The sequence below is a fragment of the Sinohyriopsis cumingii genome, chromosome 4 (genome assembly GCF_028554795.1).
Source record: "Sinohyriopsis cumingii isolate HCF-2022 chromosome 4, ASM2855479v2, whole genome shotgun sequence".
NCBI lineage: Eukaryota > Metazoa > Mollusca > Bivalvia > Unionida > Unionidae > Sinohyriopsis > Sinohyriopsis cumingii.
The window spans coordinates 141,498,670-141,516,477 of NC_142964.1; the positions used below are offsets into that span (position 1 = coordinate 141,498,670).

A 17,808-nucleotide genomic window follows, 5' to 3' on the forward strand; every position below is an offset into this window, starting at 1 on the left:
ATATATACAGTATTTAAGGCAAGACAAGGTACAGTTTTTGATATAGGAATAAAGTTCATTAAAAAAAACCAAACAAACTAAGTGATTCATCACCAAGCTTTTTATTACCTGTTCAACAACGTTATCAGAAATATATCTGACACACAAAAATATCCATAATTTGATTACATTACACTTTTCGAGTATGATTTTGGTCCCTTTATAACAAGGTCATATTAGAGAGATATTATAATGCTCAATGAAATAAAACATTTTTATTAAAATCCATAAATGTGATGGAAGCACTTGGGTAAAATGGGTACACAGCAAATTGGTATACAAGTATTTTATAAACAACAAAAATCATATACAGGAATGTAGAGTAAACAGGTAATAAAGAAATCTAGAAAATTAGACTAACATTTAAGGGTCTTAAGAAAAAGTTAAAATGAATACTTAGCAAAGAGATTTGGTTTCAGGAAACATTTCACAATTTACCTAACAAGACAGAATTGAAAACTTTAATAATAAACCAAACACATTCTCAATTTAAAAATCTAAATTCAATTTTGAAGTGTGCAAACCATGTGTATCTTGACCAAAAATGGCTTTTTTGAGTACATGTACAACTTGTTATTTGAATAGCTTTAATTAGATGTCAATTATGCAATAAATACCAAGTAATTCATAATAAATCGTCCATGGTTATATTAAAGTATTACTCTGTGGAGTAATTCCTTTTACATAAAACACACAACAGGTCATTATTAGGACGCAAAAGACAGTGCTTTTGTCATTTCATCAAGCTAAGACAACAAGTTGAACCATGTTGTACAGCCATCTGAGGCTTAATGCAACATCCACATATATTTTTAACTTTCATACAGTCTCTAAGCAACACCTTTTTATTGCACTTCCACTTTACTAGTATGATTTTGATAGTCCCATTCATATCCAATATCAATGAAATGCAAATACATCTTGAAATGTATATTATCCTACCAACCCACTCCATCCTGTCAGTACATGTACCAGTAACTTCAAATGATATTATTATTCATTATGTGTCTCAATATTATCATATATTTTTCTCTCATATTGAACATTTCACAAAATTTGAAATGTATGCTTAATCATGTCACCCAGTCTAAACATTTATTGTTACAAAGGAGAAAGCTTAATAACAGCATACTTACTCAGTCCTTCATATGCTAATGTACTTAGCAATGCAGCACTCCCCCCATTATATTGCTGTCCATGGGATCCAGAGTATAGCACCTTATAATGCAACCACCTTAAAATCAAGTACAATATAACAGAGTCTTACAGTGAAGGAGTGCTTTATGTGGGCGAAAGTTATCATGATGATAGCTAATAAATACTGTATTGAGAATTAATCATACTGCGTTCAACAGTTTCCTGATGTTTTATATTTAGTGATCCTCGTATCAATGCATATTATATATGCCTCGTATCAATGCATATTATATATGCCTCCGAAATAGTTTCATCAATCTGCATGTTACCAAATCTAATGTCTTTATCTGGTGAATGTATGAACATAAGGGCAGAAAGAAACATATATGGGCAACAAGTCAACACTGTATTTAATTTCTGCCAAGCTTAACACAAACAAATTGTGTATACAATGAGAGACATGGTGAATACGTGTGTGTTTTGAATTTTTAATGTAGTTTTAACAATTTGAGTCATATTGCTATGATGTCTTCTGTGTGCCATTTTATAATGATGTCTAGCACTGAGGCATCATACCACAGACATGTAGCTTGATGTCCCACCCAGTCACATTATCCTGACATCAGGCCGACCGGTCTTAACAGTAATCTCTTAATGCTGAAAAGTAACTTAAGAAACACTTAATCAAGGTGTGACATGGATGGACAAACTGATGTACCAATAAAGATATATAGAATAGTTACACAATATCCTCTACCACTGTTACAATGTTTAAAAAGATCATATCCCTGAATAATTCTTCTTGTGGTCAGACACACTGCAATCAGGTGAAAAGTAAAAATCGCAATGACTTGTACAAAAATTTCATAAGCATAGTAATGAAAAATGTATGAAAGATTGTTGTGACTGCATATGTTCCAGGACTAAAAAGAACTTAATGTGGGACACAGAAGCAAACAAAAGCAAACATCTCTCACAGAAAAAATGGTATAAGTGATTGATATATTACTTAACACATGTTTAATGCATGATCACAGATCCAGAATCAGCTGAATGCATAGTGAGTAATGATGCATATATGTGAATGTTCCAGCTTATCTTGCACATTCTGAAATAAATAGTATATCACATTCAGACTTTATTGTTTTCCATAGTTTATTCCACTTTTGCATAAAAATGTACCTAGTTTGATATTAGTGTCATCTATCATAGACAGCATATATCAAAGCCTATCTTGATGTAACAAGTGATACACAAAAAGTTTAACTTTATAAATTGCAAAGAAAAACATATGAAGAATTGGAAGAATAACAAAAGCTACCAAAAGCAACATTAAGGCAGTGTGACTTGGTTGATTCCAATCTAGAATCTTTGGGTACATGACACGATTGTGATCTCCTGCCCAGTAGATGGCACTGAAAACAGTGTATGTGGCACCATACAAGAAAGGGTAGATACAATGGTAAATCCGAATTGGAATACCTGAGATTATGTGATCCAAAAATACAAGTACAGAGTTCAGTATATGCTCCTGTAAGTTTGCCATGTCTAGACTGCTTGTGCCCATCTGTGGCCAGAGAAAAATGAAAAACACCAATGTGACCATTAAGGCTGCACTGGAAACTGTAGTAAATAACATCCACGTAATCTTGTGAAGAATTGGAAGTGATGGTGTTCCAAGAAATGTTGTTTCTTGTCTGCCATAGTACTGGTCTGCATTTTCCACACTATCTACAGGGTGGTAATCACCTGACCAAAGACTTGGTGTCACCTGCAAACACAAAGCAAAAACAATTTAAGGATTAGCGCATGCACATGTCACTATACCTTGCTTCTACCCACTACTACCCCTACATCCATCATCAAAATGAGTCAAAACAGGTCTAAATAAAAAAAGTGCAATCACTCTTAAATAAGTGTGAAAGCCTAAAGACTGGTCAAAATGTGCAGTTTCAAGCAACCCACCAAAATCTGAGGCTACAGTATAATTGAAATAAGCCCAAAAATTTTTAAAAAGTATGTTTTATATGGTTATATTTGTATGATAAAAAAGCAAACTGTATTTACATAGGTTACCAGTTTCTTTTCCTAAAATAACTGTTATATAGTTTTTATAAAAACCATGAATTAAAAATCACTTTGTATGAAAAAAAATTAGCAACCGGTTCAATCCAGAATAGTTTTCATAGCTACTTCCCTTGAAATTTTTTGTGCTAATTATACTACAGTGAGCACACTGAACAAATTGATTCCACAAAAACAATTTCTAGCTGTGACTAAATAAATAGCTTTATTATAAGTGTGAAACCATTTATGAGTGATTCAACTTCTACTAGCTTATATTATAACATGGAACAAATTAATAATAATGCTACTTATGCTCAGAAAGGTTAGCTCAAAAAGATCCCAGACACCTATTTCGAAGGGAGGTAATTTTAAATGGAACCAACACCTCTATATAGCAATAGTTTGTGACAGATTAATACAGGATTTTATATATACTTTTCAAAAATGCTTTTTTGCTACAGTTTTTGATTGCTTTACATTTTGACCTTTGTATTTTGAATTCCAAGGTTCTTTCAAACAGGCCTTCAAACTAAATTGTAAGAGTAACAATCAACATCAACCAACCTGTAAATGCATTTATTCAAATGCTGAACTGAATGACCATTGTTTACAATGCATTGCATGGGTGAAACACATACTAATTTTGTGCATGAGCAATAAGGAAAATTAATGGTAAATAATGAAGGATAAGTCTTTTATTACATGCATGGCCCAATAAATACATGCATTTAAGAAGCAAAACTAATAAATTATGCAGAATTTATTTTATGGATTACGATGTTATTTTGCAGTCTACCAGGTGGAAACAATTTTAGTTTATATTTCAATCATGCATCTTGAACTGATTATTATAAAGAAAAAATTATGTATAAAAATGTAAAAGGAAAGAACATACTGAAATTAAACAAACTGCCCAGACATATACTACAGCCATGACAGGAACCATATCAGTGGATGGAAACTTTTACTTCAGAGAGGTCAGTTTATAAACAACAAAACAACAATTTGTTAACAGAACGACTTTGTTTTGATAGTTTTTAATGTTTAATACATGAAAATATAATGACTGTTGTTTAAAAAACTGAAAAATATGTTTGCAGTATGGAAGAGAACCAGTAGGGAGCCAGTCACATCTTCACTATTTTGCTTGTTGGGTGGGTGGGTGGGGAAGACAATTCCAATCTTTACCTACTTAACTTGAAGGGATAATGTAGGGGAAAATGCTCTCAAAATGAAATTTTCTGTAACTCTGGTTACTAGCACCAAATTTTATTTTAAAAATGGTGATATTGTCTAGGCTAGGGAAATGTCATCCTCTGATTTGTGTTTGAGTTTTCTTTAAGGATTCCTTTATACATTTCATTTCTGTATCTTTGACAAAGCTCCAGAACACCTCATACATTATTTTTTTGTGTGAGATCTCTGAAAGACATTGATTTCAAGCTATTTTATTGCAATATAGAATAACTCTTGGTAGTCAGTTGATTCCCTTGCAATTGCCACTCTATAAACTGAATGTGGGACTTTATCACAAAACACGTCTTGTCCTCACTGCTATATTCTCAAATTACAGGTGTTTTCAAGGGCTGGAAACTTTTACTAAACAGACTCATAACCACTCTGAGAAAATTCTGAATATACAATAAAACTTGTCTTGTGAGACCATCCCTTCTGTCAATAAAAAGGGACCTCACAACACATGTGGTTTCTCATAACAGGTTTGTACAAGATGACCAGTTTTCAAGGTTGAAATGGAGGACACTTTTAAATGGAAATATATACACAATTAATGTACATGTATTTTATTCTTAGGTCATAGTTCTTGTAAAAATACTGCATTCATTTCATCTCAAAATCATTTTACAAATCAACATATTTACATCTATCATAAAACATTCACACTTATATCTGAAGATTAGGTGTTCATGTATTAGCAAATGAATTGCAAAATTAACTAAGGTAACATTTAATTATCCCATTAATATGTTAACTTCACATCAAAATTATTTCAAATGTAACATAAAAACTGCAGACAGCTATGATAACACTTACCAATTGTACGATTTAACAGTTTTGATAATGCTTTGCGTAAATATAGAATATACATGTACCAACAAAAGAAACAGAAAAACAGTATTGACCCATCCAGAAACAAAATAAGTTTACTGAGAGACAAATGCTGAAGGCTTAATTCACAATGACATAAAGAGATGAACTCAATAAACAAAGAGTGTAACAGGTTGCAAAATGGAAAACAGATGCTGATTTGGTGTCTGGGTTTAAAAAAGGCAACAAACAACTTAACTTTACAAAGTCAACTGAATCCACAAAATAATAATCACTTATTAAAATGACTATGACAAACACCTCAGTCATCTCAGGCATTACAGACTGACGCCAAAGACAAATAATGTACTTGACTGCTACAGTAAAGCCCTTTAACTCATTAACCCCTGGAGGATTTGTCAATTTCACTTGAAATGCAAGTAGGATAAACATTTTGGGGACCATTTCTGAATACATCCTAATACATCAATTTCCAAGAGATTTCCGGTGAACCTAATGACTAGTCGTGTTAGCAATATCATTTATCATTGACTCTTTTGCTTGCACATGAGCAGAAGGGTAAAAGTTGGTGTTATTTTTTCTTTTGCTTAATGGACCCATCATTTTCATATCTAGACCACTTTTTATTCCAAATCCTCTTTTTATCCTACTTTTTGCAAGGTTCACCTGTCTGTGTGAAGTTCAGACTGGTCTGTCTTTGATCTGAGGTCTACAATCCGGACACAAAGTCGGATTCCGACAGCAGGTGAAGTTTTGGCGGGAAAAAATCAGGTCCAAAAAAAGTTTGATTTTCCCTCTGTATACTGTAGTAGGATTAGAAAGTCCAGATTATTTAGTATCATTGTAGAGCTACATCTGTCTACTGTTTTATAATATCACCCACTTACAGAGCTTGGAAGTAGGGTACTACCTCCTGACATGTAAACAAGGTGACAGGTGTTAATAAGTTAAGGTTTCTAATTATAACATTATCAGTCTTGTGGAGTTTTGCCAAAGATAAAGAAATAATGCAAATGGTTGAATTGACTATGCATTTAAAGAAGAATGATAAATATTAAAAGGGATTTTCAAGACTTCGGCACTACAAGTGTGGTTAGTTACATGTACCTTAGTCTGGTGTATGGTCCCAAGGATGACCTAAACAATAAAATTTCAGGAGCCCTGTCCTGAGAAATTGGGAATTTTTTGTCATGAAATGAGTATCTTTGGGAATTTTGAACACATATGCTTGCAACCTTCTAAACCCTGTCACTCATAGTTTGTGGTGCAATCTTTTACTACGTCCCTTTATAACAAATAAATCAACATAATTTTATAAACCACAATTACCAGTAATTATTTTTTTATAAATATTTTTTTATAGAAAAGATGCCTTTTAAATAGCAGCTGAAGTAGATGTCATTGTTGTTGTGTTTTTGGTATTTAAGATAACTGTTTTTTATAACAAGTCCATAAGACTTTTTTAAATCTGTTTATTTATGTAACACTATAAATTAAGGCTGAATTATAATTCTGTTTTTACTTATAGGTGTCATAGGAGTAAATGTGCCCAATGATCATATAACACCATTACTTAGTTACACACCGAATTAAAATACTGTGTTTTAAAGGATAAGAACGTTATAACATATTTACCAAGGAGATATGTGTCAACAAATGACAATACTGAATATTTTTAAAACCATATTCCAATTTCAAGGCTGAAATAAGATGTCATAAGAGAAGTAAAATTAGAAGTACATGTAGTTGAAAAGTTATTTAGTCTTTCATGCTAGACAATGCCTGCCTTTGCAGACGAATCCCTGGCCATGTGTTGAATATAAGTAATCCAAAGCACAAAATGTGTGTATCAACCATAACCAATATGAACTGTCAACAATCAAAATAGCTAGTCAACAACAAATTAATTATGGAATGAATACATATCTTTTATGATGAAAATGGGGAACAGTCTGCTCTATTGTAAGTGTTCTGAAAATGCATGCATGTATGGTTGAAAATCTCAATACTTACAGGGTCAATAGTAGGGGAAGAATCAGGTGAAATAGTCATCAGAGAATCTATCATTTCACCCAATAAGGCTCAAACTGCCAAAGTTCACTTTGCATTGCACTGATTTCATGACATTACTCCCACCCCATTTTGCTTCAATACAATGCATTAGTAAAGTATAACCCTGACTTTTGTGTCAGTTTACCCTTAAAGAAGATGGCAGAAAGTTACAAAATGAAGTCCTTTCTCCTGAAGTTAATTTTGATGGTAATTTTATGTTCATATATACCAGAATTACACTACTATGAGATTCCCACCAAATATTCACACTAAAGCCTTGAAAAACCAATGAAAATCTTTAGTTTGTGCTGCCCATTCTGAAGCAAATTATGACTTACTGGGCATATTCATGTCCATTACTCATAACATTAATCATTTGTCCGAAAATTCATCATATATACAGATAAAAATGGGAACTTCTGTTGTGGATGATATTGTTTATTTTCCACTGTAGACTATTTGCCAATTTAAGTTATACAACTAAGATGAAACAATATAATAAATGTAATATTTTTTATAACTCTTAGCCAGCTGACATGAAAAAACATAGGTCCTTTATTCTATTCTGAACATTCTACACCCACTTCTCCCTTGTTTTGCCAATTTTCTTTATTCTGGCTGGAAATAATTTTATCCAGATTTTAGGGCCAAGTTTGGACCCTGACTTTGTATGAGTGGCAAGTTTCAGGATGATAAGATGGCTTTTGGAAAGGAAAAAGATAACCTTACGGCTACCATCTAGTAACACATATAACATGTATGAAAGAATGAAGGCAAAGTTTTGGCCAGCAGGATTAACTTTCGATAGGGATATTTCAAAATAAATAATCAAGGGTCTCCAGTGAAATCTGCTGTCACTAGGCAACCTTATTTAATATAAAGGCCAAATCATTCCCTGGTCCAGGGAGCATACAATGCTATCTGCATTATCTGTAGGTTTAAGAAAATTAGTAGCCAGACTAAAAACTATTTTTTTCTTAAAAACAGACACTTTTAAGCAGTATTGTTTACAAAGGATTATAAAAAGTCAGTGGTACTCATCTCTGTTCTTGCACTGTGGCTGTTCATGCAGAGTTGTTGAAAACAATCTCCACTTTGCCTATAGACTCTCAGAAGCGATCATGGTTACAAAGAAATAAAGTTTAGCGGTGTTTGTCTGGGTTCTTTATGCGGTTATTCATGTCAAACTGCTTAATGTGCTGCTCATCACTGTACATTTAAATGATAAAAATGATCTGTGCATGATGATTCAAATCTCCATGAACACAGAGTTATTTTGTTCTAAGACTAAGGCTTGTTTTTATTAACTGAATCAGGCCTGTGTTTGGCCCAAGAGGATCCACCCATCCCACTTAAAGACCCTGACATTTTTTTCCTGGTCAGGCAGATTAACTGACATATTTAAGCTTTTGTACAATATTAGTGAAAACATTACCTGAAGTTCATTAAAAAGCTGTTTATGTCCATCCACATCTGGGACACAACAAATCTGTTTGCATCTTTTACAGCAGTAGAAAAGGCACACAAAGAAATGAAGGATTAGGTACAATGCAAGAACAAAGTAGGTCCAGTTGGTCAAAAAGGAACCCCAGGAAAATTGGGTATTGCTGTTTGGAAAGTAGATGACAGGAGCATCTGCTGCAGTAGAAATTAACCAAAAGCTAACATATATTGCCACAAGGAATCTGTAGGCCAGATATACTCCAACTGGTATTCGCCACTGAAACAGAAATAATGTCATATAAACCACTCATATTGCAGCAATTAACTGTCAGAATTACCAACTACAGTACAGTCCTCCCGTGGTTTGAAAAAGAATTTGGCTGTTTAAGGGAGATAACTGTTTAAGAGCACAATATGTAAGCAATAACTACTGGGAAAGTTAAAGACTGAAAAATGAGCGGTGACTAGTGGCTATTAAGACAGGTGACCATTTTCACTAATTCCTTGCATAACACATGTCTATCTGCTAACATATCCATGTCTGGTGTGGCTGTGACATAAACCAGCAAATTGAACTACTCATTCTATTTATATCTGAAAGAAACAGAATCTACCAGCATGTTATACAAAAGAAGATTCAAAACTAAGGGTAACCATGACAGCTCATGCTTGTAATCCAAGGGATGTGGGTTCAATACCCACCCAGGCCATCATGCAATGGCTGCCTCTTTGTGTCCTTGAGAAATAATCTTAGTTTTTTTCATTCCTCTGCATTATATTGCCAATAATGAATTCTGAATGCCATTAAAAACCAATCAACTGATCAGTTTGTTCACAGATGATCATGCAGCTAACATAAATGGTACATCATAGAGCTGAAATGAATACCTAATTTTCATATGATTTTCTCACAATCAAAATCACACATGCATGTGGCCAATTTAATTAAATTTGGGTAGGTCTATTGCAGGTATCTGGAATTTGTCATACTAATCTATGCATGACGTATCCAACAGGGCTAACTCACTGCCCATGTTGGACATATGAATATTCTGTTTAGCTGAAATAAACTCATATTCTCATATTCATATTTGATGAACAATGGGTGCATGTGAAACCCATACATTGTTAAAGACTCGTTTTTACACAAAACATAGACTGCAACAGGCATGAAATCGCCTTGCAGCCTCTATAAACAGTATGATGTAACCTACATTGGGGCCTGGTACCTGCTAACTATTTCCCTGCCTCAACCAAATTTAGGAGTACACCATTTAGTTTCATGAGAAAAATCAAAACATTCCCATGAAACAGTAAAGTCAATCTCAGAAAGTCACAGGAAAGAAAAAGTGAAATAATTTCTGTACCAAACGGAATATATGAGAAGGACCCTTTACCGTAACAGCAAAATCTCACGGCAAAAACTTAAATGATTCTGTTCCAAAGTCATGTTGACTAGCCCATGTGAATCTTATTGATACAAAGCTGACATCTGCTTTACTGATTTTAACGAAAATAAAGAAATGGACAGCATCAGATCTGAATTAGATTTGTAATTAAATAGCTATCTAATGACTTCAAAATGCAAAATAGACCAAATGTAGAAATATGTTAGAGTTAACTTTCTAGAGATGGTAATGGTTAGTGATACTGAATGAGTGACTAACAATAGTTCCTATATTTTTCAGTGGTCTGGCTGACAGATGTGTAAACGCTTTGTTGCCTTTTGATATGACCCGTATTGTATACCATATTATTCAGACTGCTGCATTACACATTATCTATTTAAGATATCATGAATGTTACTGGTAATGTTGTGATTAATATGACTATTTATAATGTTGACATTATAATTACTTTGTGAGTAAGAGTTTGATAACCAGACAATTTAGCAGGTTGTTTCCTTGTTTACATTTCACTTTGTTTCTTTCTTCTACAAAATGCTGCACTGTATAAACAAACAAATAATTGAATACCAATTTTTTTATTTTAATATCTTCATAAAATATTTTAATACCAATTTTTTAAAATTTTAATATTTGCATAAAAGTATTCAAATCACACGTTTAGATATTCATATCAGCACAAGTGGAGGATAACTTTATCCATGACAGCAGGTTTAACAAAGGGTATTTCTTCACATATTATAATGCATTTACATGAGGAAAAAATGATTAATCTGCACGTAGTAAATCTGACAGACATTAGCTGAACTACTTTTCATAATTCTATGTAAACATGTGTAGCCCAAGTTTTTGGTGTATAGGAGATATATGTTGGCTTGAGTCACCAATATAAATATAATTATTTTCATTCAACCTGAGAATATGCAAATCTTGCTGGGTGTACATCTCCACAGCCAAAGTTCTTTAGCCGCAACTCTGATCTAACATAACTGCAAAACTGGCTCATTTCTGAAAATAAAGGGAGACTATATTGTAAAGTAAAATGTCAATTTGAGCAATTATCATGAAAGGTAGAACTTTAAGAAAAAACATTCTTAATGTCCAATCCTCTTGTTGAATGTATATTATAGCAAGAGACCACTTTGGCTTGACAAAAAGGAAATAATTCTTAAGCTTACAGAAATATTGTATTAGGCTTGGTGAAGATTTAATTACATTTGAGTTTTGTTTGCCAGTTACATTAGATATGCATAATGTACTAATAACATCATAATAGAACCAATAAAGTGTTACTGGGTGTAATTCAGCATCGTGTGCTTGTGATGAGCTCAACAAAATGACATGGAAATGCAAAAGACCTCTTTGTGGAGATAATCTCTTCTTCCAGGACTTTCTTTTTCCTCTCATGGATTTATGTTTTGTACAGTTTTTTTATTTTCAGTTCTCTAAGTACTGGACTAACAATTCTGGGATAAATATGACTGTAGACTATTCTCAGAATCCTATTGATACATGCAACTCAATCTAACTGTTCTACCCTCCAGACTAAATTTTCTTGATGGGGAATTTAGCTGGATTTCCAAAGCAACAATAAATGTTCTTTCTTGGGCAGTTTAATACCAAAGTATTTTTCTAAGTGTAAAACCTTGGAATTCTTCATAAAAATATCACATCAGTGCAGATCATGATGAAGAAACTTAATTTGTTTACGGAGTTCAATAGCTGCCTCAAACAATATGCCTCTCTTAAATTAAGAAACAAAACAAAAAGTGTGTATTATACATGTTTAAAGAAATTGCTTTGTGGATTACTCGTGCTGATGCAACTTGTATTGGCTAAAATTAGGTACAACACAAGTAGATCATTTAGTATCAAGGCAATTAGAGCAAAATACCTTTCTCAAGAATGCACCATGCTAGCTACCTAGGCTGATACAAGGGTAGGATTCTAACTCACACCCTATCAGCTGTGAGTCTGGCATGTTAACCAGAAAGCCATCATGGCTCCTTGTATGTTTTCAGTATAGGTCTGGTTTTGAATCTGTGTATCTTCTGACAGCCTGTATCATAGCTGGAATTATCTAACTGCTTTGAAATCTAATTTTTCCTGGTGACTGCTACCATAAACTTCCAACAAAGATTTGAGCATTTTATAAACTTTTTCAGTAAAATCAATACAAGGATCAAAACTTTCGATATTCATGGAATATTACAGAACAAATTTATGTGTATACCAAAAGAAAATAAAACATACTATTTTACTCCATCCCAACCATCCTTGCAAACTGTCAGTTAGCCATGCAGATGATCAAAACTTTCAGTGGGATTTTTAAAATGGATGTTCAGGGCCAAATTTATACAAATCTGAAGAGTCCATACTGTAGAAAGTATTGCCCAAATTTTCAGAAGTGAAATAGCAGTACATAAACATCAAAGCAGGGACCATTACTACTGAGAATTCTGGTCATAAATACATACATACATGCATCCATCCATACATATTAAGATTACAACATCCTCCATTACAAAATATTCAGGGGCCCCATATGGCAGTGTGGTCTAAGGCACTAGCCTATACAGATCACTGACATCTCACTTCTGTCCACAGGTTTGAGTCTTGGGCTCATCCAGTGTGGGTAGGTGAGATAGCTTGCAAGTAGCTTCCCATGTGTCGGTGGTTCTTCCCAGGATTTTCCCTGGTTCTCCCTCCACCAAATATACTTGCTGCCATGTACAGCCTATCATGTGCTGAAAAATTGCGCTAAACCTCTAACATCAAAATAATAACAACAAAATATGGCAACATTTTTTTTGTGTCTCACCTCCTCTAGCATGGAGAAACAGTGTGAAAACCAAGATTGCAGTATCATCTATGCTATTCAAGTGTTTAAATGCAGGTGAGACACAGAGTTGCATAAACACTTGGATGTATTTTTGGACCCAAATCAAAAAAGAAACAAAATTATAATGTATAAATGTGATCATGCAAGACAGTAGTTATGGTAATCAGTCAGAAGTTCATAAATGATAATCGGTTACACTTAAAAAACTGATAATCGATTATAATTGGCTACTAAGAGCAAAATTTTAATTTTGTTTGTTACAGTTATATCTTTGCTCAAGAGTTCAAATGTTAATAAATGTACAGGAGTAATCTCTTTTAATGACATGTATACTTTAACTTGATACAAAATATTACATTTTTTTCTGTTGTGTTATTTTTGTTCTACAACTTTGTTAAATGAAAGCAACTTTCTATGGCTCATCAGTCTTATGTAACTGAAATACTGGTGCAATCCCCCAAAATCATTTCATTCAGTTTGTGATGTGTCTGTAATTTAAAAGGACATGGTTTAATTGTTTGTCATTATTTACAAATACTACAAAGGATTTTACATTTAAACTTAAACAAATCATCAAAATGTCTTTAAATTTATTAACTCAACAATTTGACAGATTAATCATGTAATCATGACTACATGTTTCTAATTATGAAAGTTTGCACCTACGGAATATGGTATGGTTTTATAACTGTAAGTTGTGAAGTTAATAAATAATTAAGATCAACTTTAGTGGATTGGAAGCCCTATTCAGCTTACCATTTACACATGAGTTCTACTAATCTTAGTGTTTTGCATGCAACTAAAAAGAAGTAGTCTCCCTTTCCACATAATCGATTACAGTTTTGCAATTGATTATCTTACTGGTTTGCTTAACCAACTAACGATCGGTTATAATCAATAATCGGAACAATACTACAAGACATGTGGCCTCATAACAGGTCTATGCATAAGGGCCAGTTTTCAAGGTCAAAATCCAACTGGGTTAAAAAAGTACAAATAATTACTATATATGTATTGTTCCATATTCACAAATAGTCTATTGGCATATAAACTGCAAATTTAACTATAAGGTCAAACTTGCAAAGCCTCACCACATGTTGTAAGGATAGCTACGATAACACTTTCCCAGTAAATGAATTTAATATTAAAAGCAACATCAATTAAGCAGCAAGGAATTGAGACCTTTACGATAACTAAAGAATTAACTTATCCAAAAAAAGCAAATAAAACTTAGAGAAAAAGAAAGACCTCGTTCACCTGCCATTACACAGACAAATAAATGTAAAGCAATACCCATAGCACTATAGTATAAGCAGAGTCAGAGGACCTCTCATTGTAGCACTCTGCATAACAGATAAACAAACATTATGAACCTTTGAAATATTTGCTCCATGACTGCTAATTCTTTAAAGATGGAATGGTTTACTCTTGTAGTATTCTCACACCATCCCATTTGTAACCCCCTACTGATTTTTTTAAAACTGAAGACATCAAGGATATAAAAAAAAAATGTAAAAAATGTAGTCATTTCATTTACTGAATTATAAGTTTTAACCAGATTGTTGTCATGGGGTCCCAAACACTTTTAACTTGTTGGTGTTTTGAATCAAATGGAGTTTCTTCAGCACCAAGGTCACCATATTTGCTTGGGGCCAGACTATGTTTTCAAGCAACAGATGTATGATGCAGTTCAACATCTTTGAAAATCTCAATAGTTCCATAAATTTTAGATTTACATCTATCTGAACACGTGTACAAGAGTTCCTCCTATTTCTTTGTTCAATCTGTTTTAGAAATATTAAAATATTGCAAATATTTAACACAGACGACAAAGTTTTTACTGAAATTGGCTATTGTAGAAACCAGAAATGGACAATGAGCAGTCTATTTGCTTGTTTACATTAGGAGCTTCCATTTGTGTTGAAACACTAATTATTAGACGGTGATAAGGACAACTTGGCATCCGTCAGGTTAGAAATTATAAATCAATAAATGAAATGACTACGTTTTGTGCATGTTTAAATATCTCTGATGCTTTTTGTTTTTAAAATCGGTGGGAGTGGGTACAAACAAACCAGAGGGTGTGCTAATACTGTAGTAGGGGCTATATATGAAACAATAATGGCGATTTGACTGAGTGACCAGATTTACTCTGAGATAAGGCTAGTCCGAGTTTCCTCCAACCCTTGTCACCCATTTTTGACGTTCGGATATTTATGCTGGGGTAGGGTCAGAGTCCATTCCCTATTGAAAAGTTGGAATTCGCTGACACCATTTGGTGTCAACATGGTGTAGTCACTTATTAACTGGCCCAACAAACACGAAGGACCTTTCATTGAGATATACCTGCATGAAATCGATAAGAATATGATTTATTTTCTAAAAAATTATGAGCATATCATTCATCATGTCTTTAATCCGCCGACAGATGAGACGAAAGTACATTGTTGCTAAAATTTGACCTGGATCTGGCCATTTGCATCCAGAGTCACACGACTATACAAATCTCACAATCAACATGTTAATGACATCAGAGGTCATATAGTCACGTGATATCGACATTAAACAAATTTCCAAAGTTGTTGTAAATATTATAAAGAAGTCACTCAATGTTTGTACATGAATATAATGATCAGTTAATTCTCAGCATATTTATTCTGAGAACAATGACCAGAAATCTGTCAGTACCGCAGCAGGGTGGAGAAAACCATTTTCAAGAAGTACAGAGCATGTGTATGCAATGTTTTTGATGGTGTCACGTGACTACCATATTGACATGTGCTATCTTCATAGTGAATCTGGTTTTCTTCAAATTGCTGCAACATTTACAGATTTTCGGTCGTTATTTTCACAATATTTGGAAAAGTTTTTTCTTTCATTTTTCTATAAAAATTACGTGACTTTCATTTATATGTTCGATTTGTTTTCCTACAGCAACTCAAGAAATTGTTTATTGTTGATATCATGTGACTGTATGACCTCTAATGTCACTGACATGTAGAATGCGTGAGTTGTGTAGTCACTTGACTAGGAATGCAAATGGCCAGATCCAGGTCAAATTTCAGAAATGATGTATTTCTGCCTTGTCGTCAGTGGACTAAAGACAGAACGAATGCTATGATAACAATTTCTGAGAAAATAAATCATATTCCTATTGATTTCATGCAGGCATATCTCAATGAAAGGTTGTTCAAGTTTGCTGGGCGTGCCAGTAAGCGGCTACCCCATGCCTACACCAAATGGTGTCAGCAAATTCCAACTTTTTGACAGGGAATGGACTCTGACCCTAAACCCCAACACAAATGTCCAAATATCAAAAATGTTTTCCTACAGCAACTCAAGAAATTGTTTATTGTTGATATCATGTGACTGTATGACCTCTAATGTCACTGACATGTAGAATGCGTGAATTGTGTAGTCACATGACTAGGAATGCAAATGGCCAGATCCAGGTCAAATTTCAGAAATGATGTACTTTTGCCTTGTCGTCAGTGGACTAAAGACAGAACAAATGCTATGATTACAATTTCTGAGAAAATAAATCATATTCCTATTGATTTCATGCAGGCATATCTCAATGAAAGGTTGTTCAAGTTTGCTGGGCATGCCAGTAAGTGGCTACCCCATGCCTACACCAAATGGTGTCAGCAAATTCCAACTTTTTGACAGGGAATGGACTCTGACCCTAAACCCCAACACAAATGTCCAAATATCAAAAATGTTTTCCTACAGCAACTCAAGAAATTGTTTATTGTTGATATCATGTGACTGTATGACCTCTAACGTCACTGACATGTAGAATGCATGAGTTGTGTTATCACGTGACTAGGAATGCAAATGGCCAGATCCAGGTCAAATTTCAGAAATGATGTACTTTTGCCTCATCGTCAGTGGACTAAAGACAATGAATGCTATGATCACAAGTTATGAGAAAATAAATCATATTCCTATCGATTTCATGCAGGCATATCTCAATGAAAGGTCGTTCAAGTTTGCTGGGTGGGCCAGTAAGCGGCTACCCCATGCCTACACCAAATGGGGTCAGCAAATTCCACCTTTTTAACAGGGAATGGACTCTGACCATAAACCCCAACGAAAATGTCCAAATATCAAAAATGGGGTGGCAAGGGTCAACGGAAACTCGGACTAAGATAATGCTATAATCATTTAAGAAAATGTAAATATTTTATGAATGTATATTTATTTCCCACTTCCTGCTAATTATTCTTTGAAAACATCATAGTTATCCATCAAATGATTAGAAAGATTTTCAAAAATCTCAAGGGATGACGAAATATTTAAATCTTAATGAACCTGGGGCCTTGTACACGATTGATATCTGCTGGAAAAAATAAAACAAAAAATGTGATCATCCACGATAAAAAGCGGTGTTAATAATAATGTTGAAAATACTATAATAAACTGTGTTTCGTTTCAGACAAGAGCCTATAAACATTAATGCACTTTATAATGTTCAGAAACGAAAGCAGGTGATTCCCGAAACATGAGATACCTAGTGATTTCTCAAGATAGTTATAAACTGGACCGTTATCGCCATGCAAGCTATGGGAAATTATAACATAAACAAGTGCATGTGAACTTCCACTGATCGAATACGAGCATATGTCCCTTTTATGTGTCAGAGAGGTACAAGGGTATCACAACATTAGAAAAGTTGTATCTGCGTCTCCATTTTGATCATGGTTATAGGCATGTCTTCATCTTTACTTTCACGAATTAAAATAAAATAAAATT

The 17,808-nt window shown here is 33.8% G+C and overlaps 2 protein-coding genes across 3 annotated transcripts in view; one reads left to right on the top strand and one right to left on the bottom strand.

The window, feature by feature from the left end:
• LOC149802218 (tubulin tyrosine ligase 3-like) overlaps positions 1-17,808 on the top strand; it is a 157,821-nt gene that overhangs the window by 10,556 nt on the left and 129,457 nt on the right. The gene's annotated exons all lie outside the window — the stretch shown is intronic.
• LOC149802219 (protein rolling stone-like) lies at positions 86-17,759 on the bottom strand. 2 transcript variants are annotated; one of them, XM_089956634.1, is made up of 4 exons: positions 17,654-17,759; positions 11,125-11,219; positions 8,798-9,082; positions 86-2,947 (listed from the first exon to the last, which is right to left on the bottom strand). In XM_089956634.1, exons 2-4 carry the CDS (start codon positions 11,215-11,217, stop codon positions 2,399-2,401), a joined length of 927 nt encoding a protein of 308 aa, XP_089812760.1. In that variant the 5' UTR covers positions 11,218-11,219; positions 17,654-17,759; the 3' UTR covers positions 86-2,398. The 2 variants fall into 2 exon arrangements, with proteins under 2 accessions (XP_089812760.1, XP_089812758.1); XM_089956632.1 differs by having other exon boundaries at positions 17,567-17,759.

Bases quoted from the DNA above. Each gene is read 5' to 3' on its own strand.
- LOC149802219 (XM_089956634.1), bottom strand. From the start codon at position 11,217: ATGAGCCAGTTTTGCAGTTATGTTAGATCAGAGTTGCGGCTAAAGAAC. The intron at 9,083-11,124 runs GTTGAATGAAAA...TTTCTGTTTCAG, and splicing joins CAAGATTTGCATATTCTCAG to TGGCGAATACCAGTTGGAGT. The intron at 2,948-8,797 runs GTAATGTTTTCA...TTGTGTTTGCAG, and splicing joins AGCTTTTTAATGAACTTCAG to GTGACACCAAGTCTTTGGTC.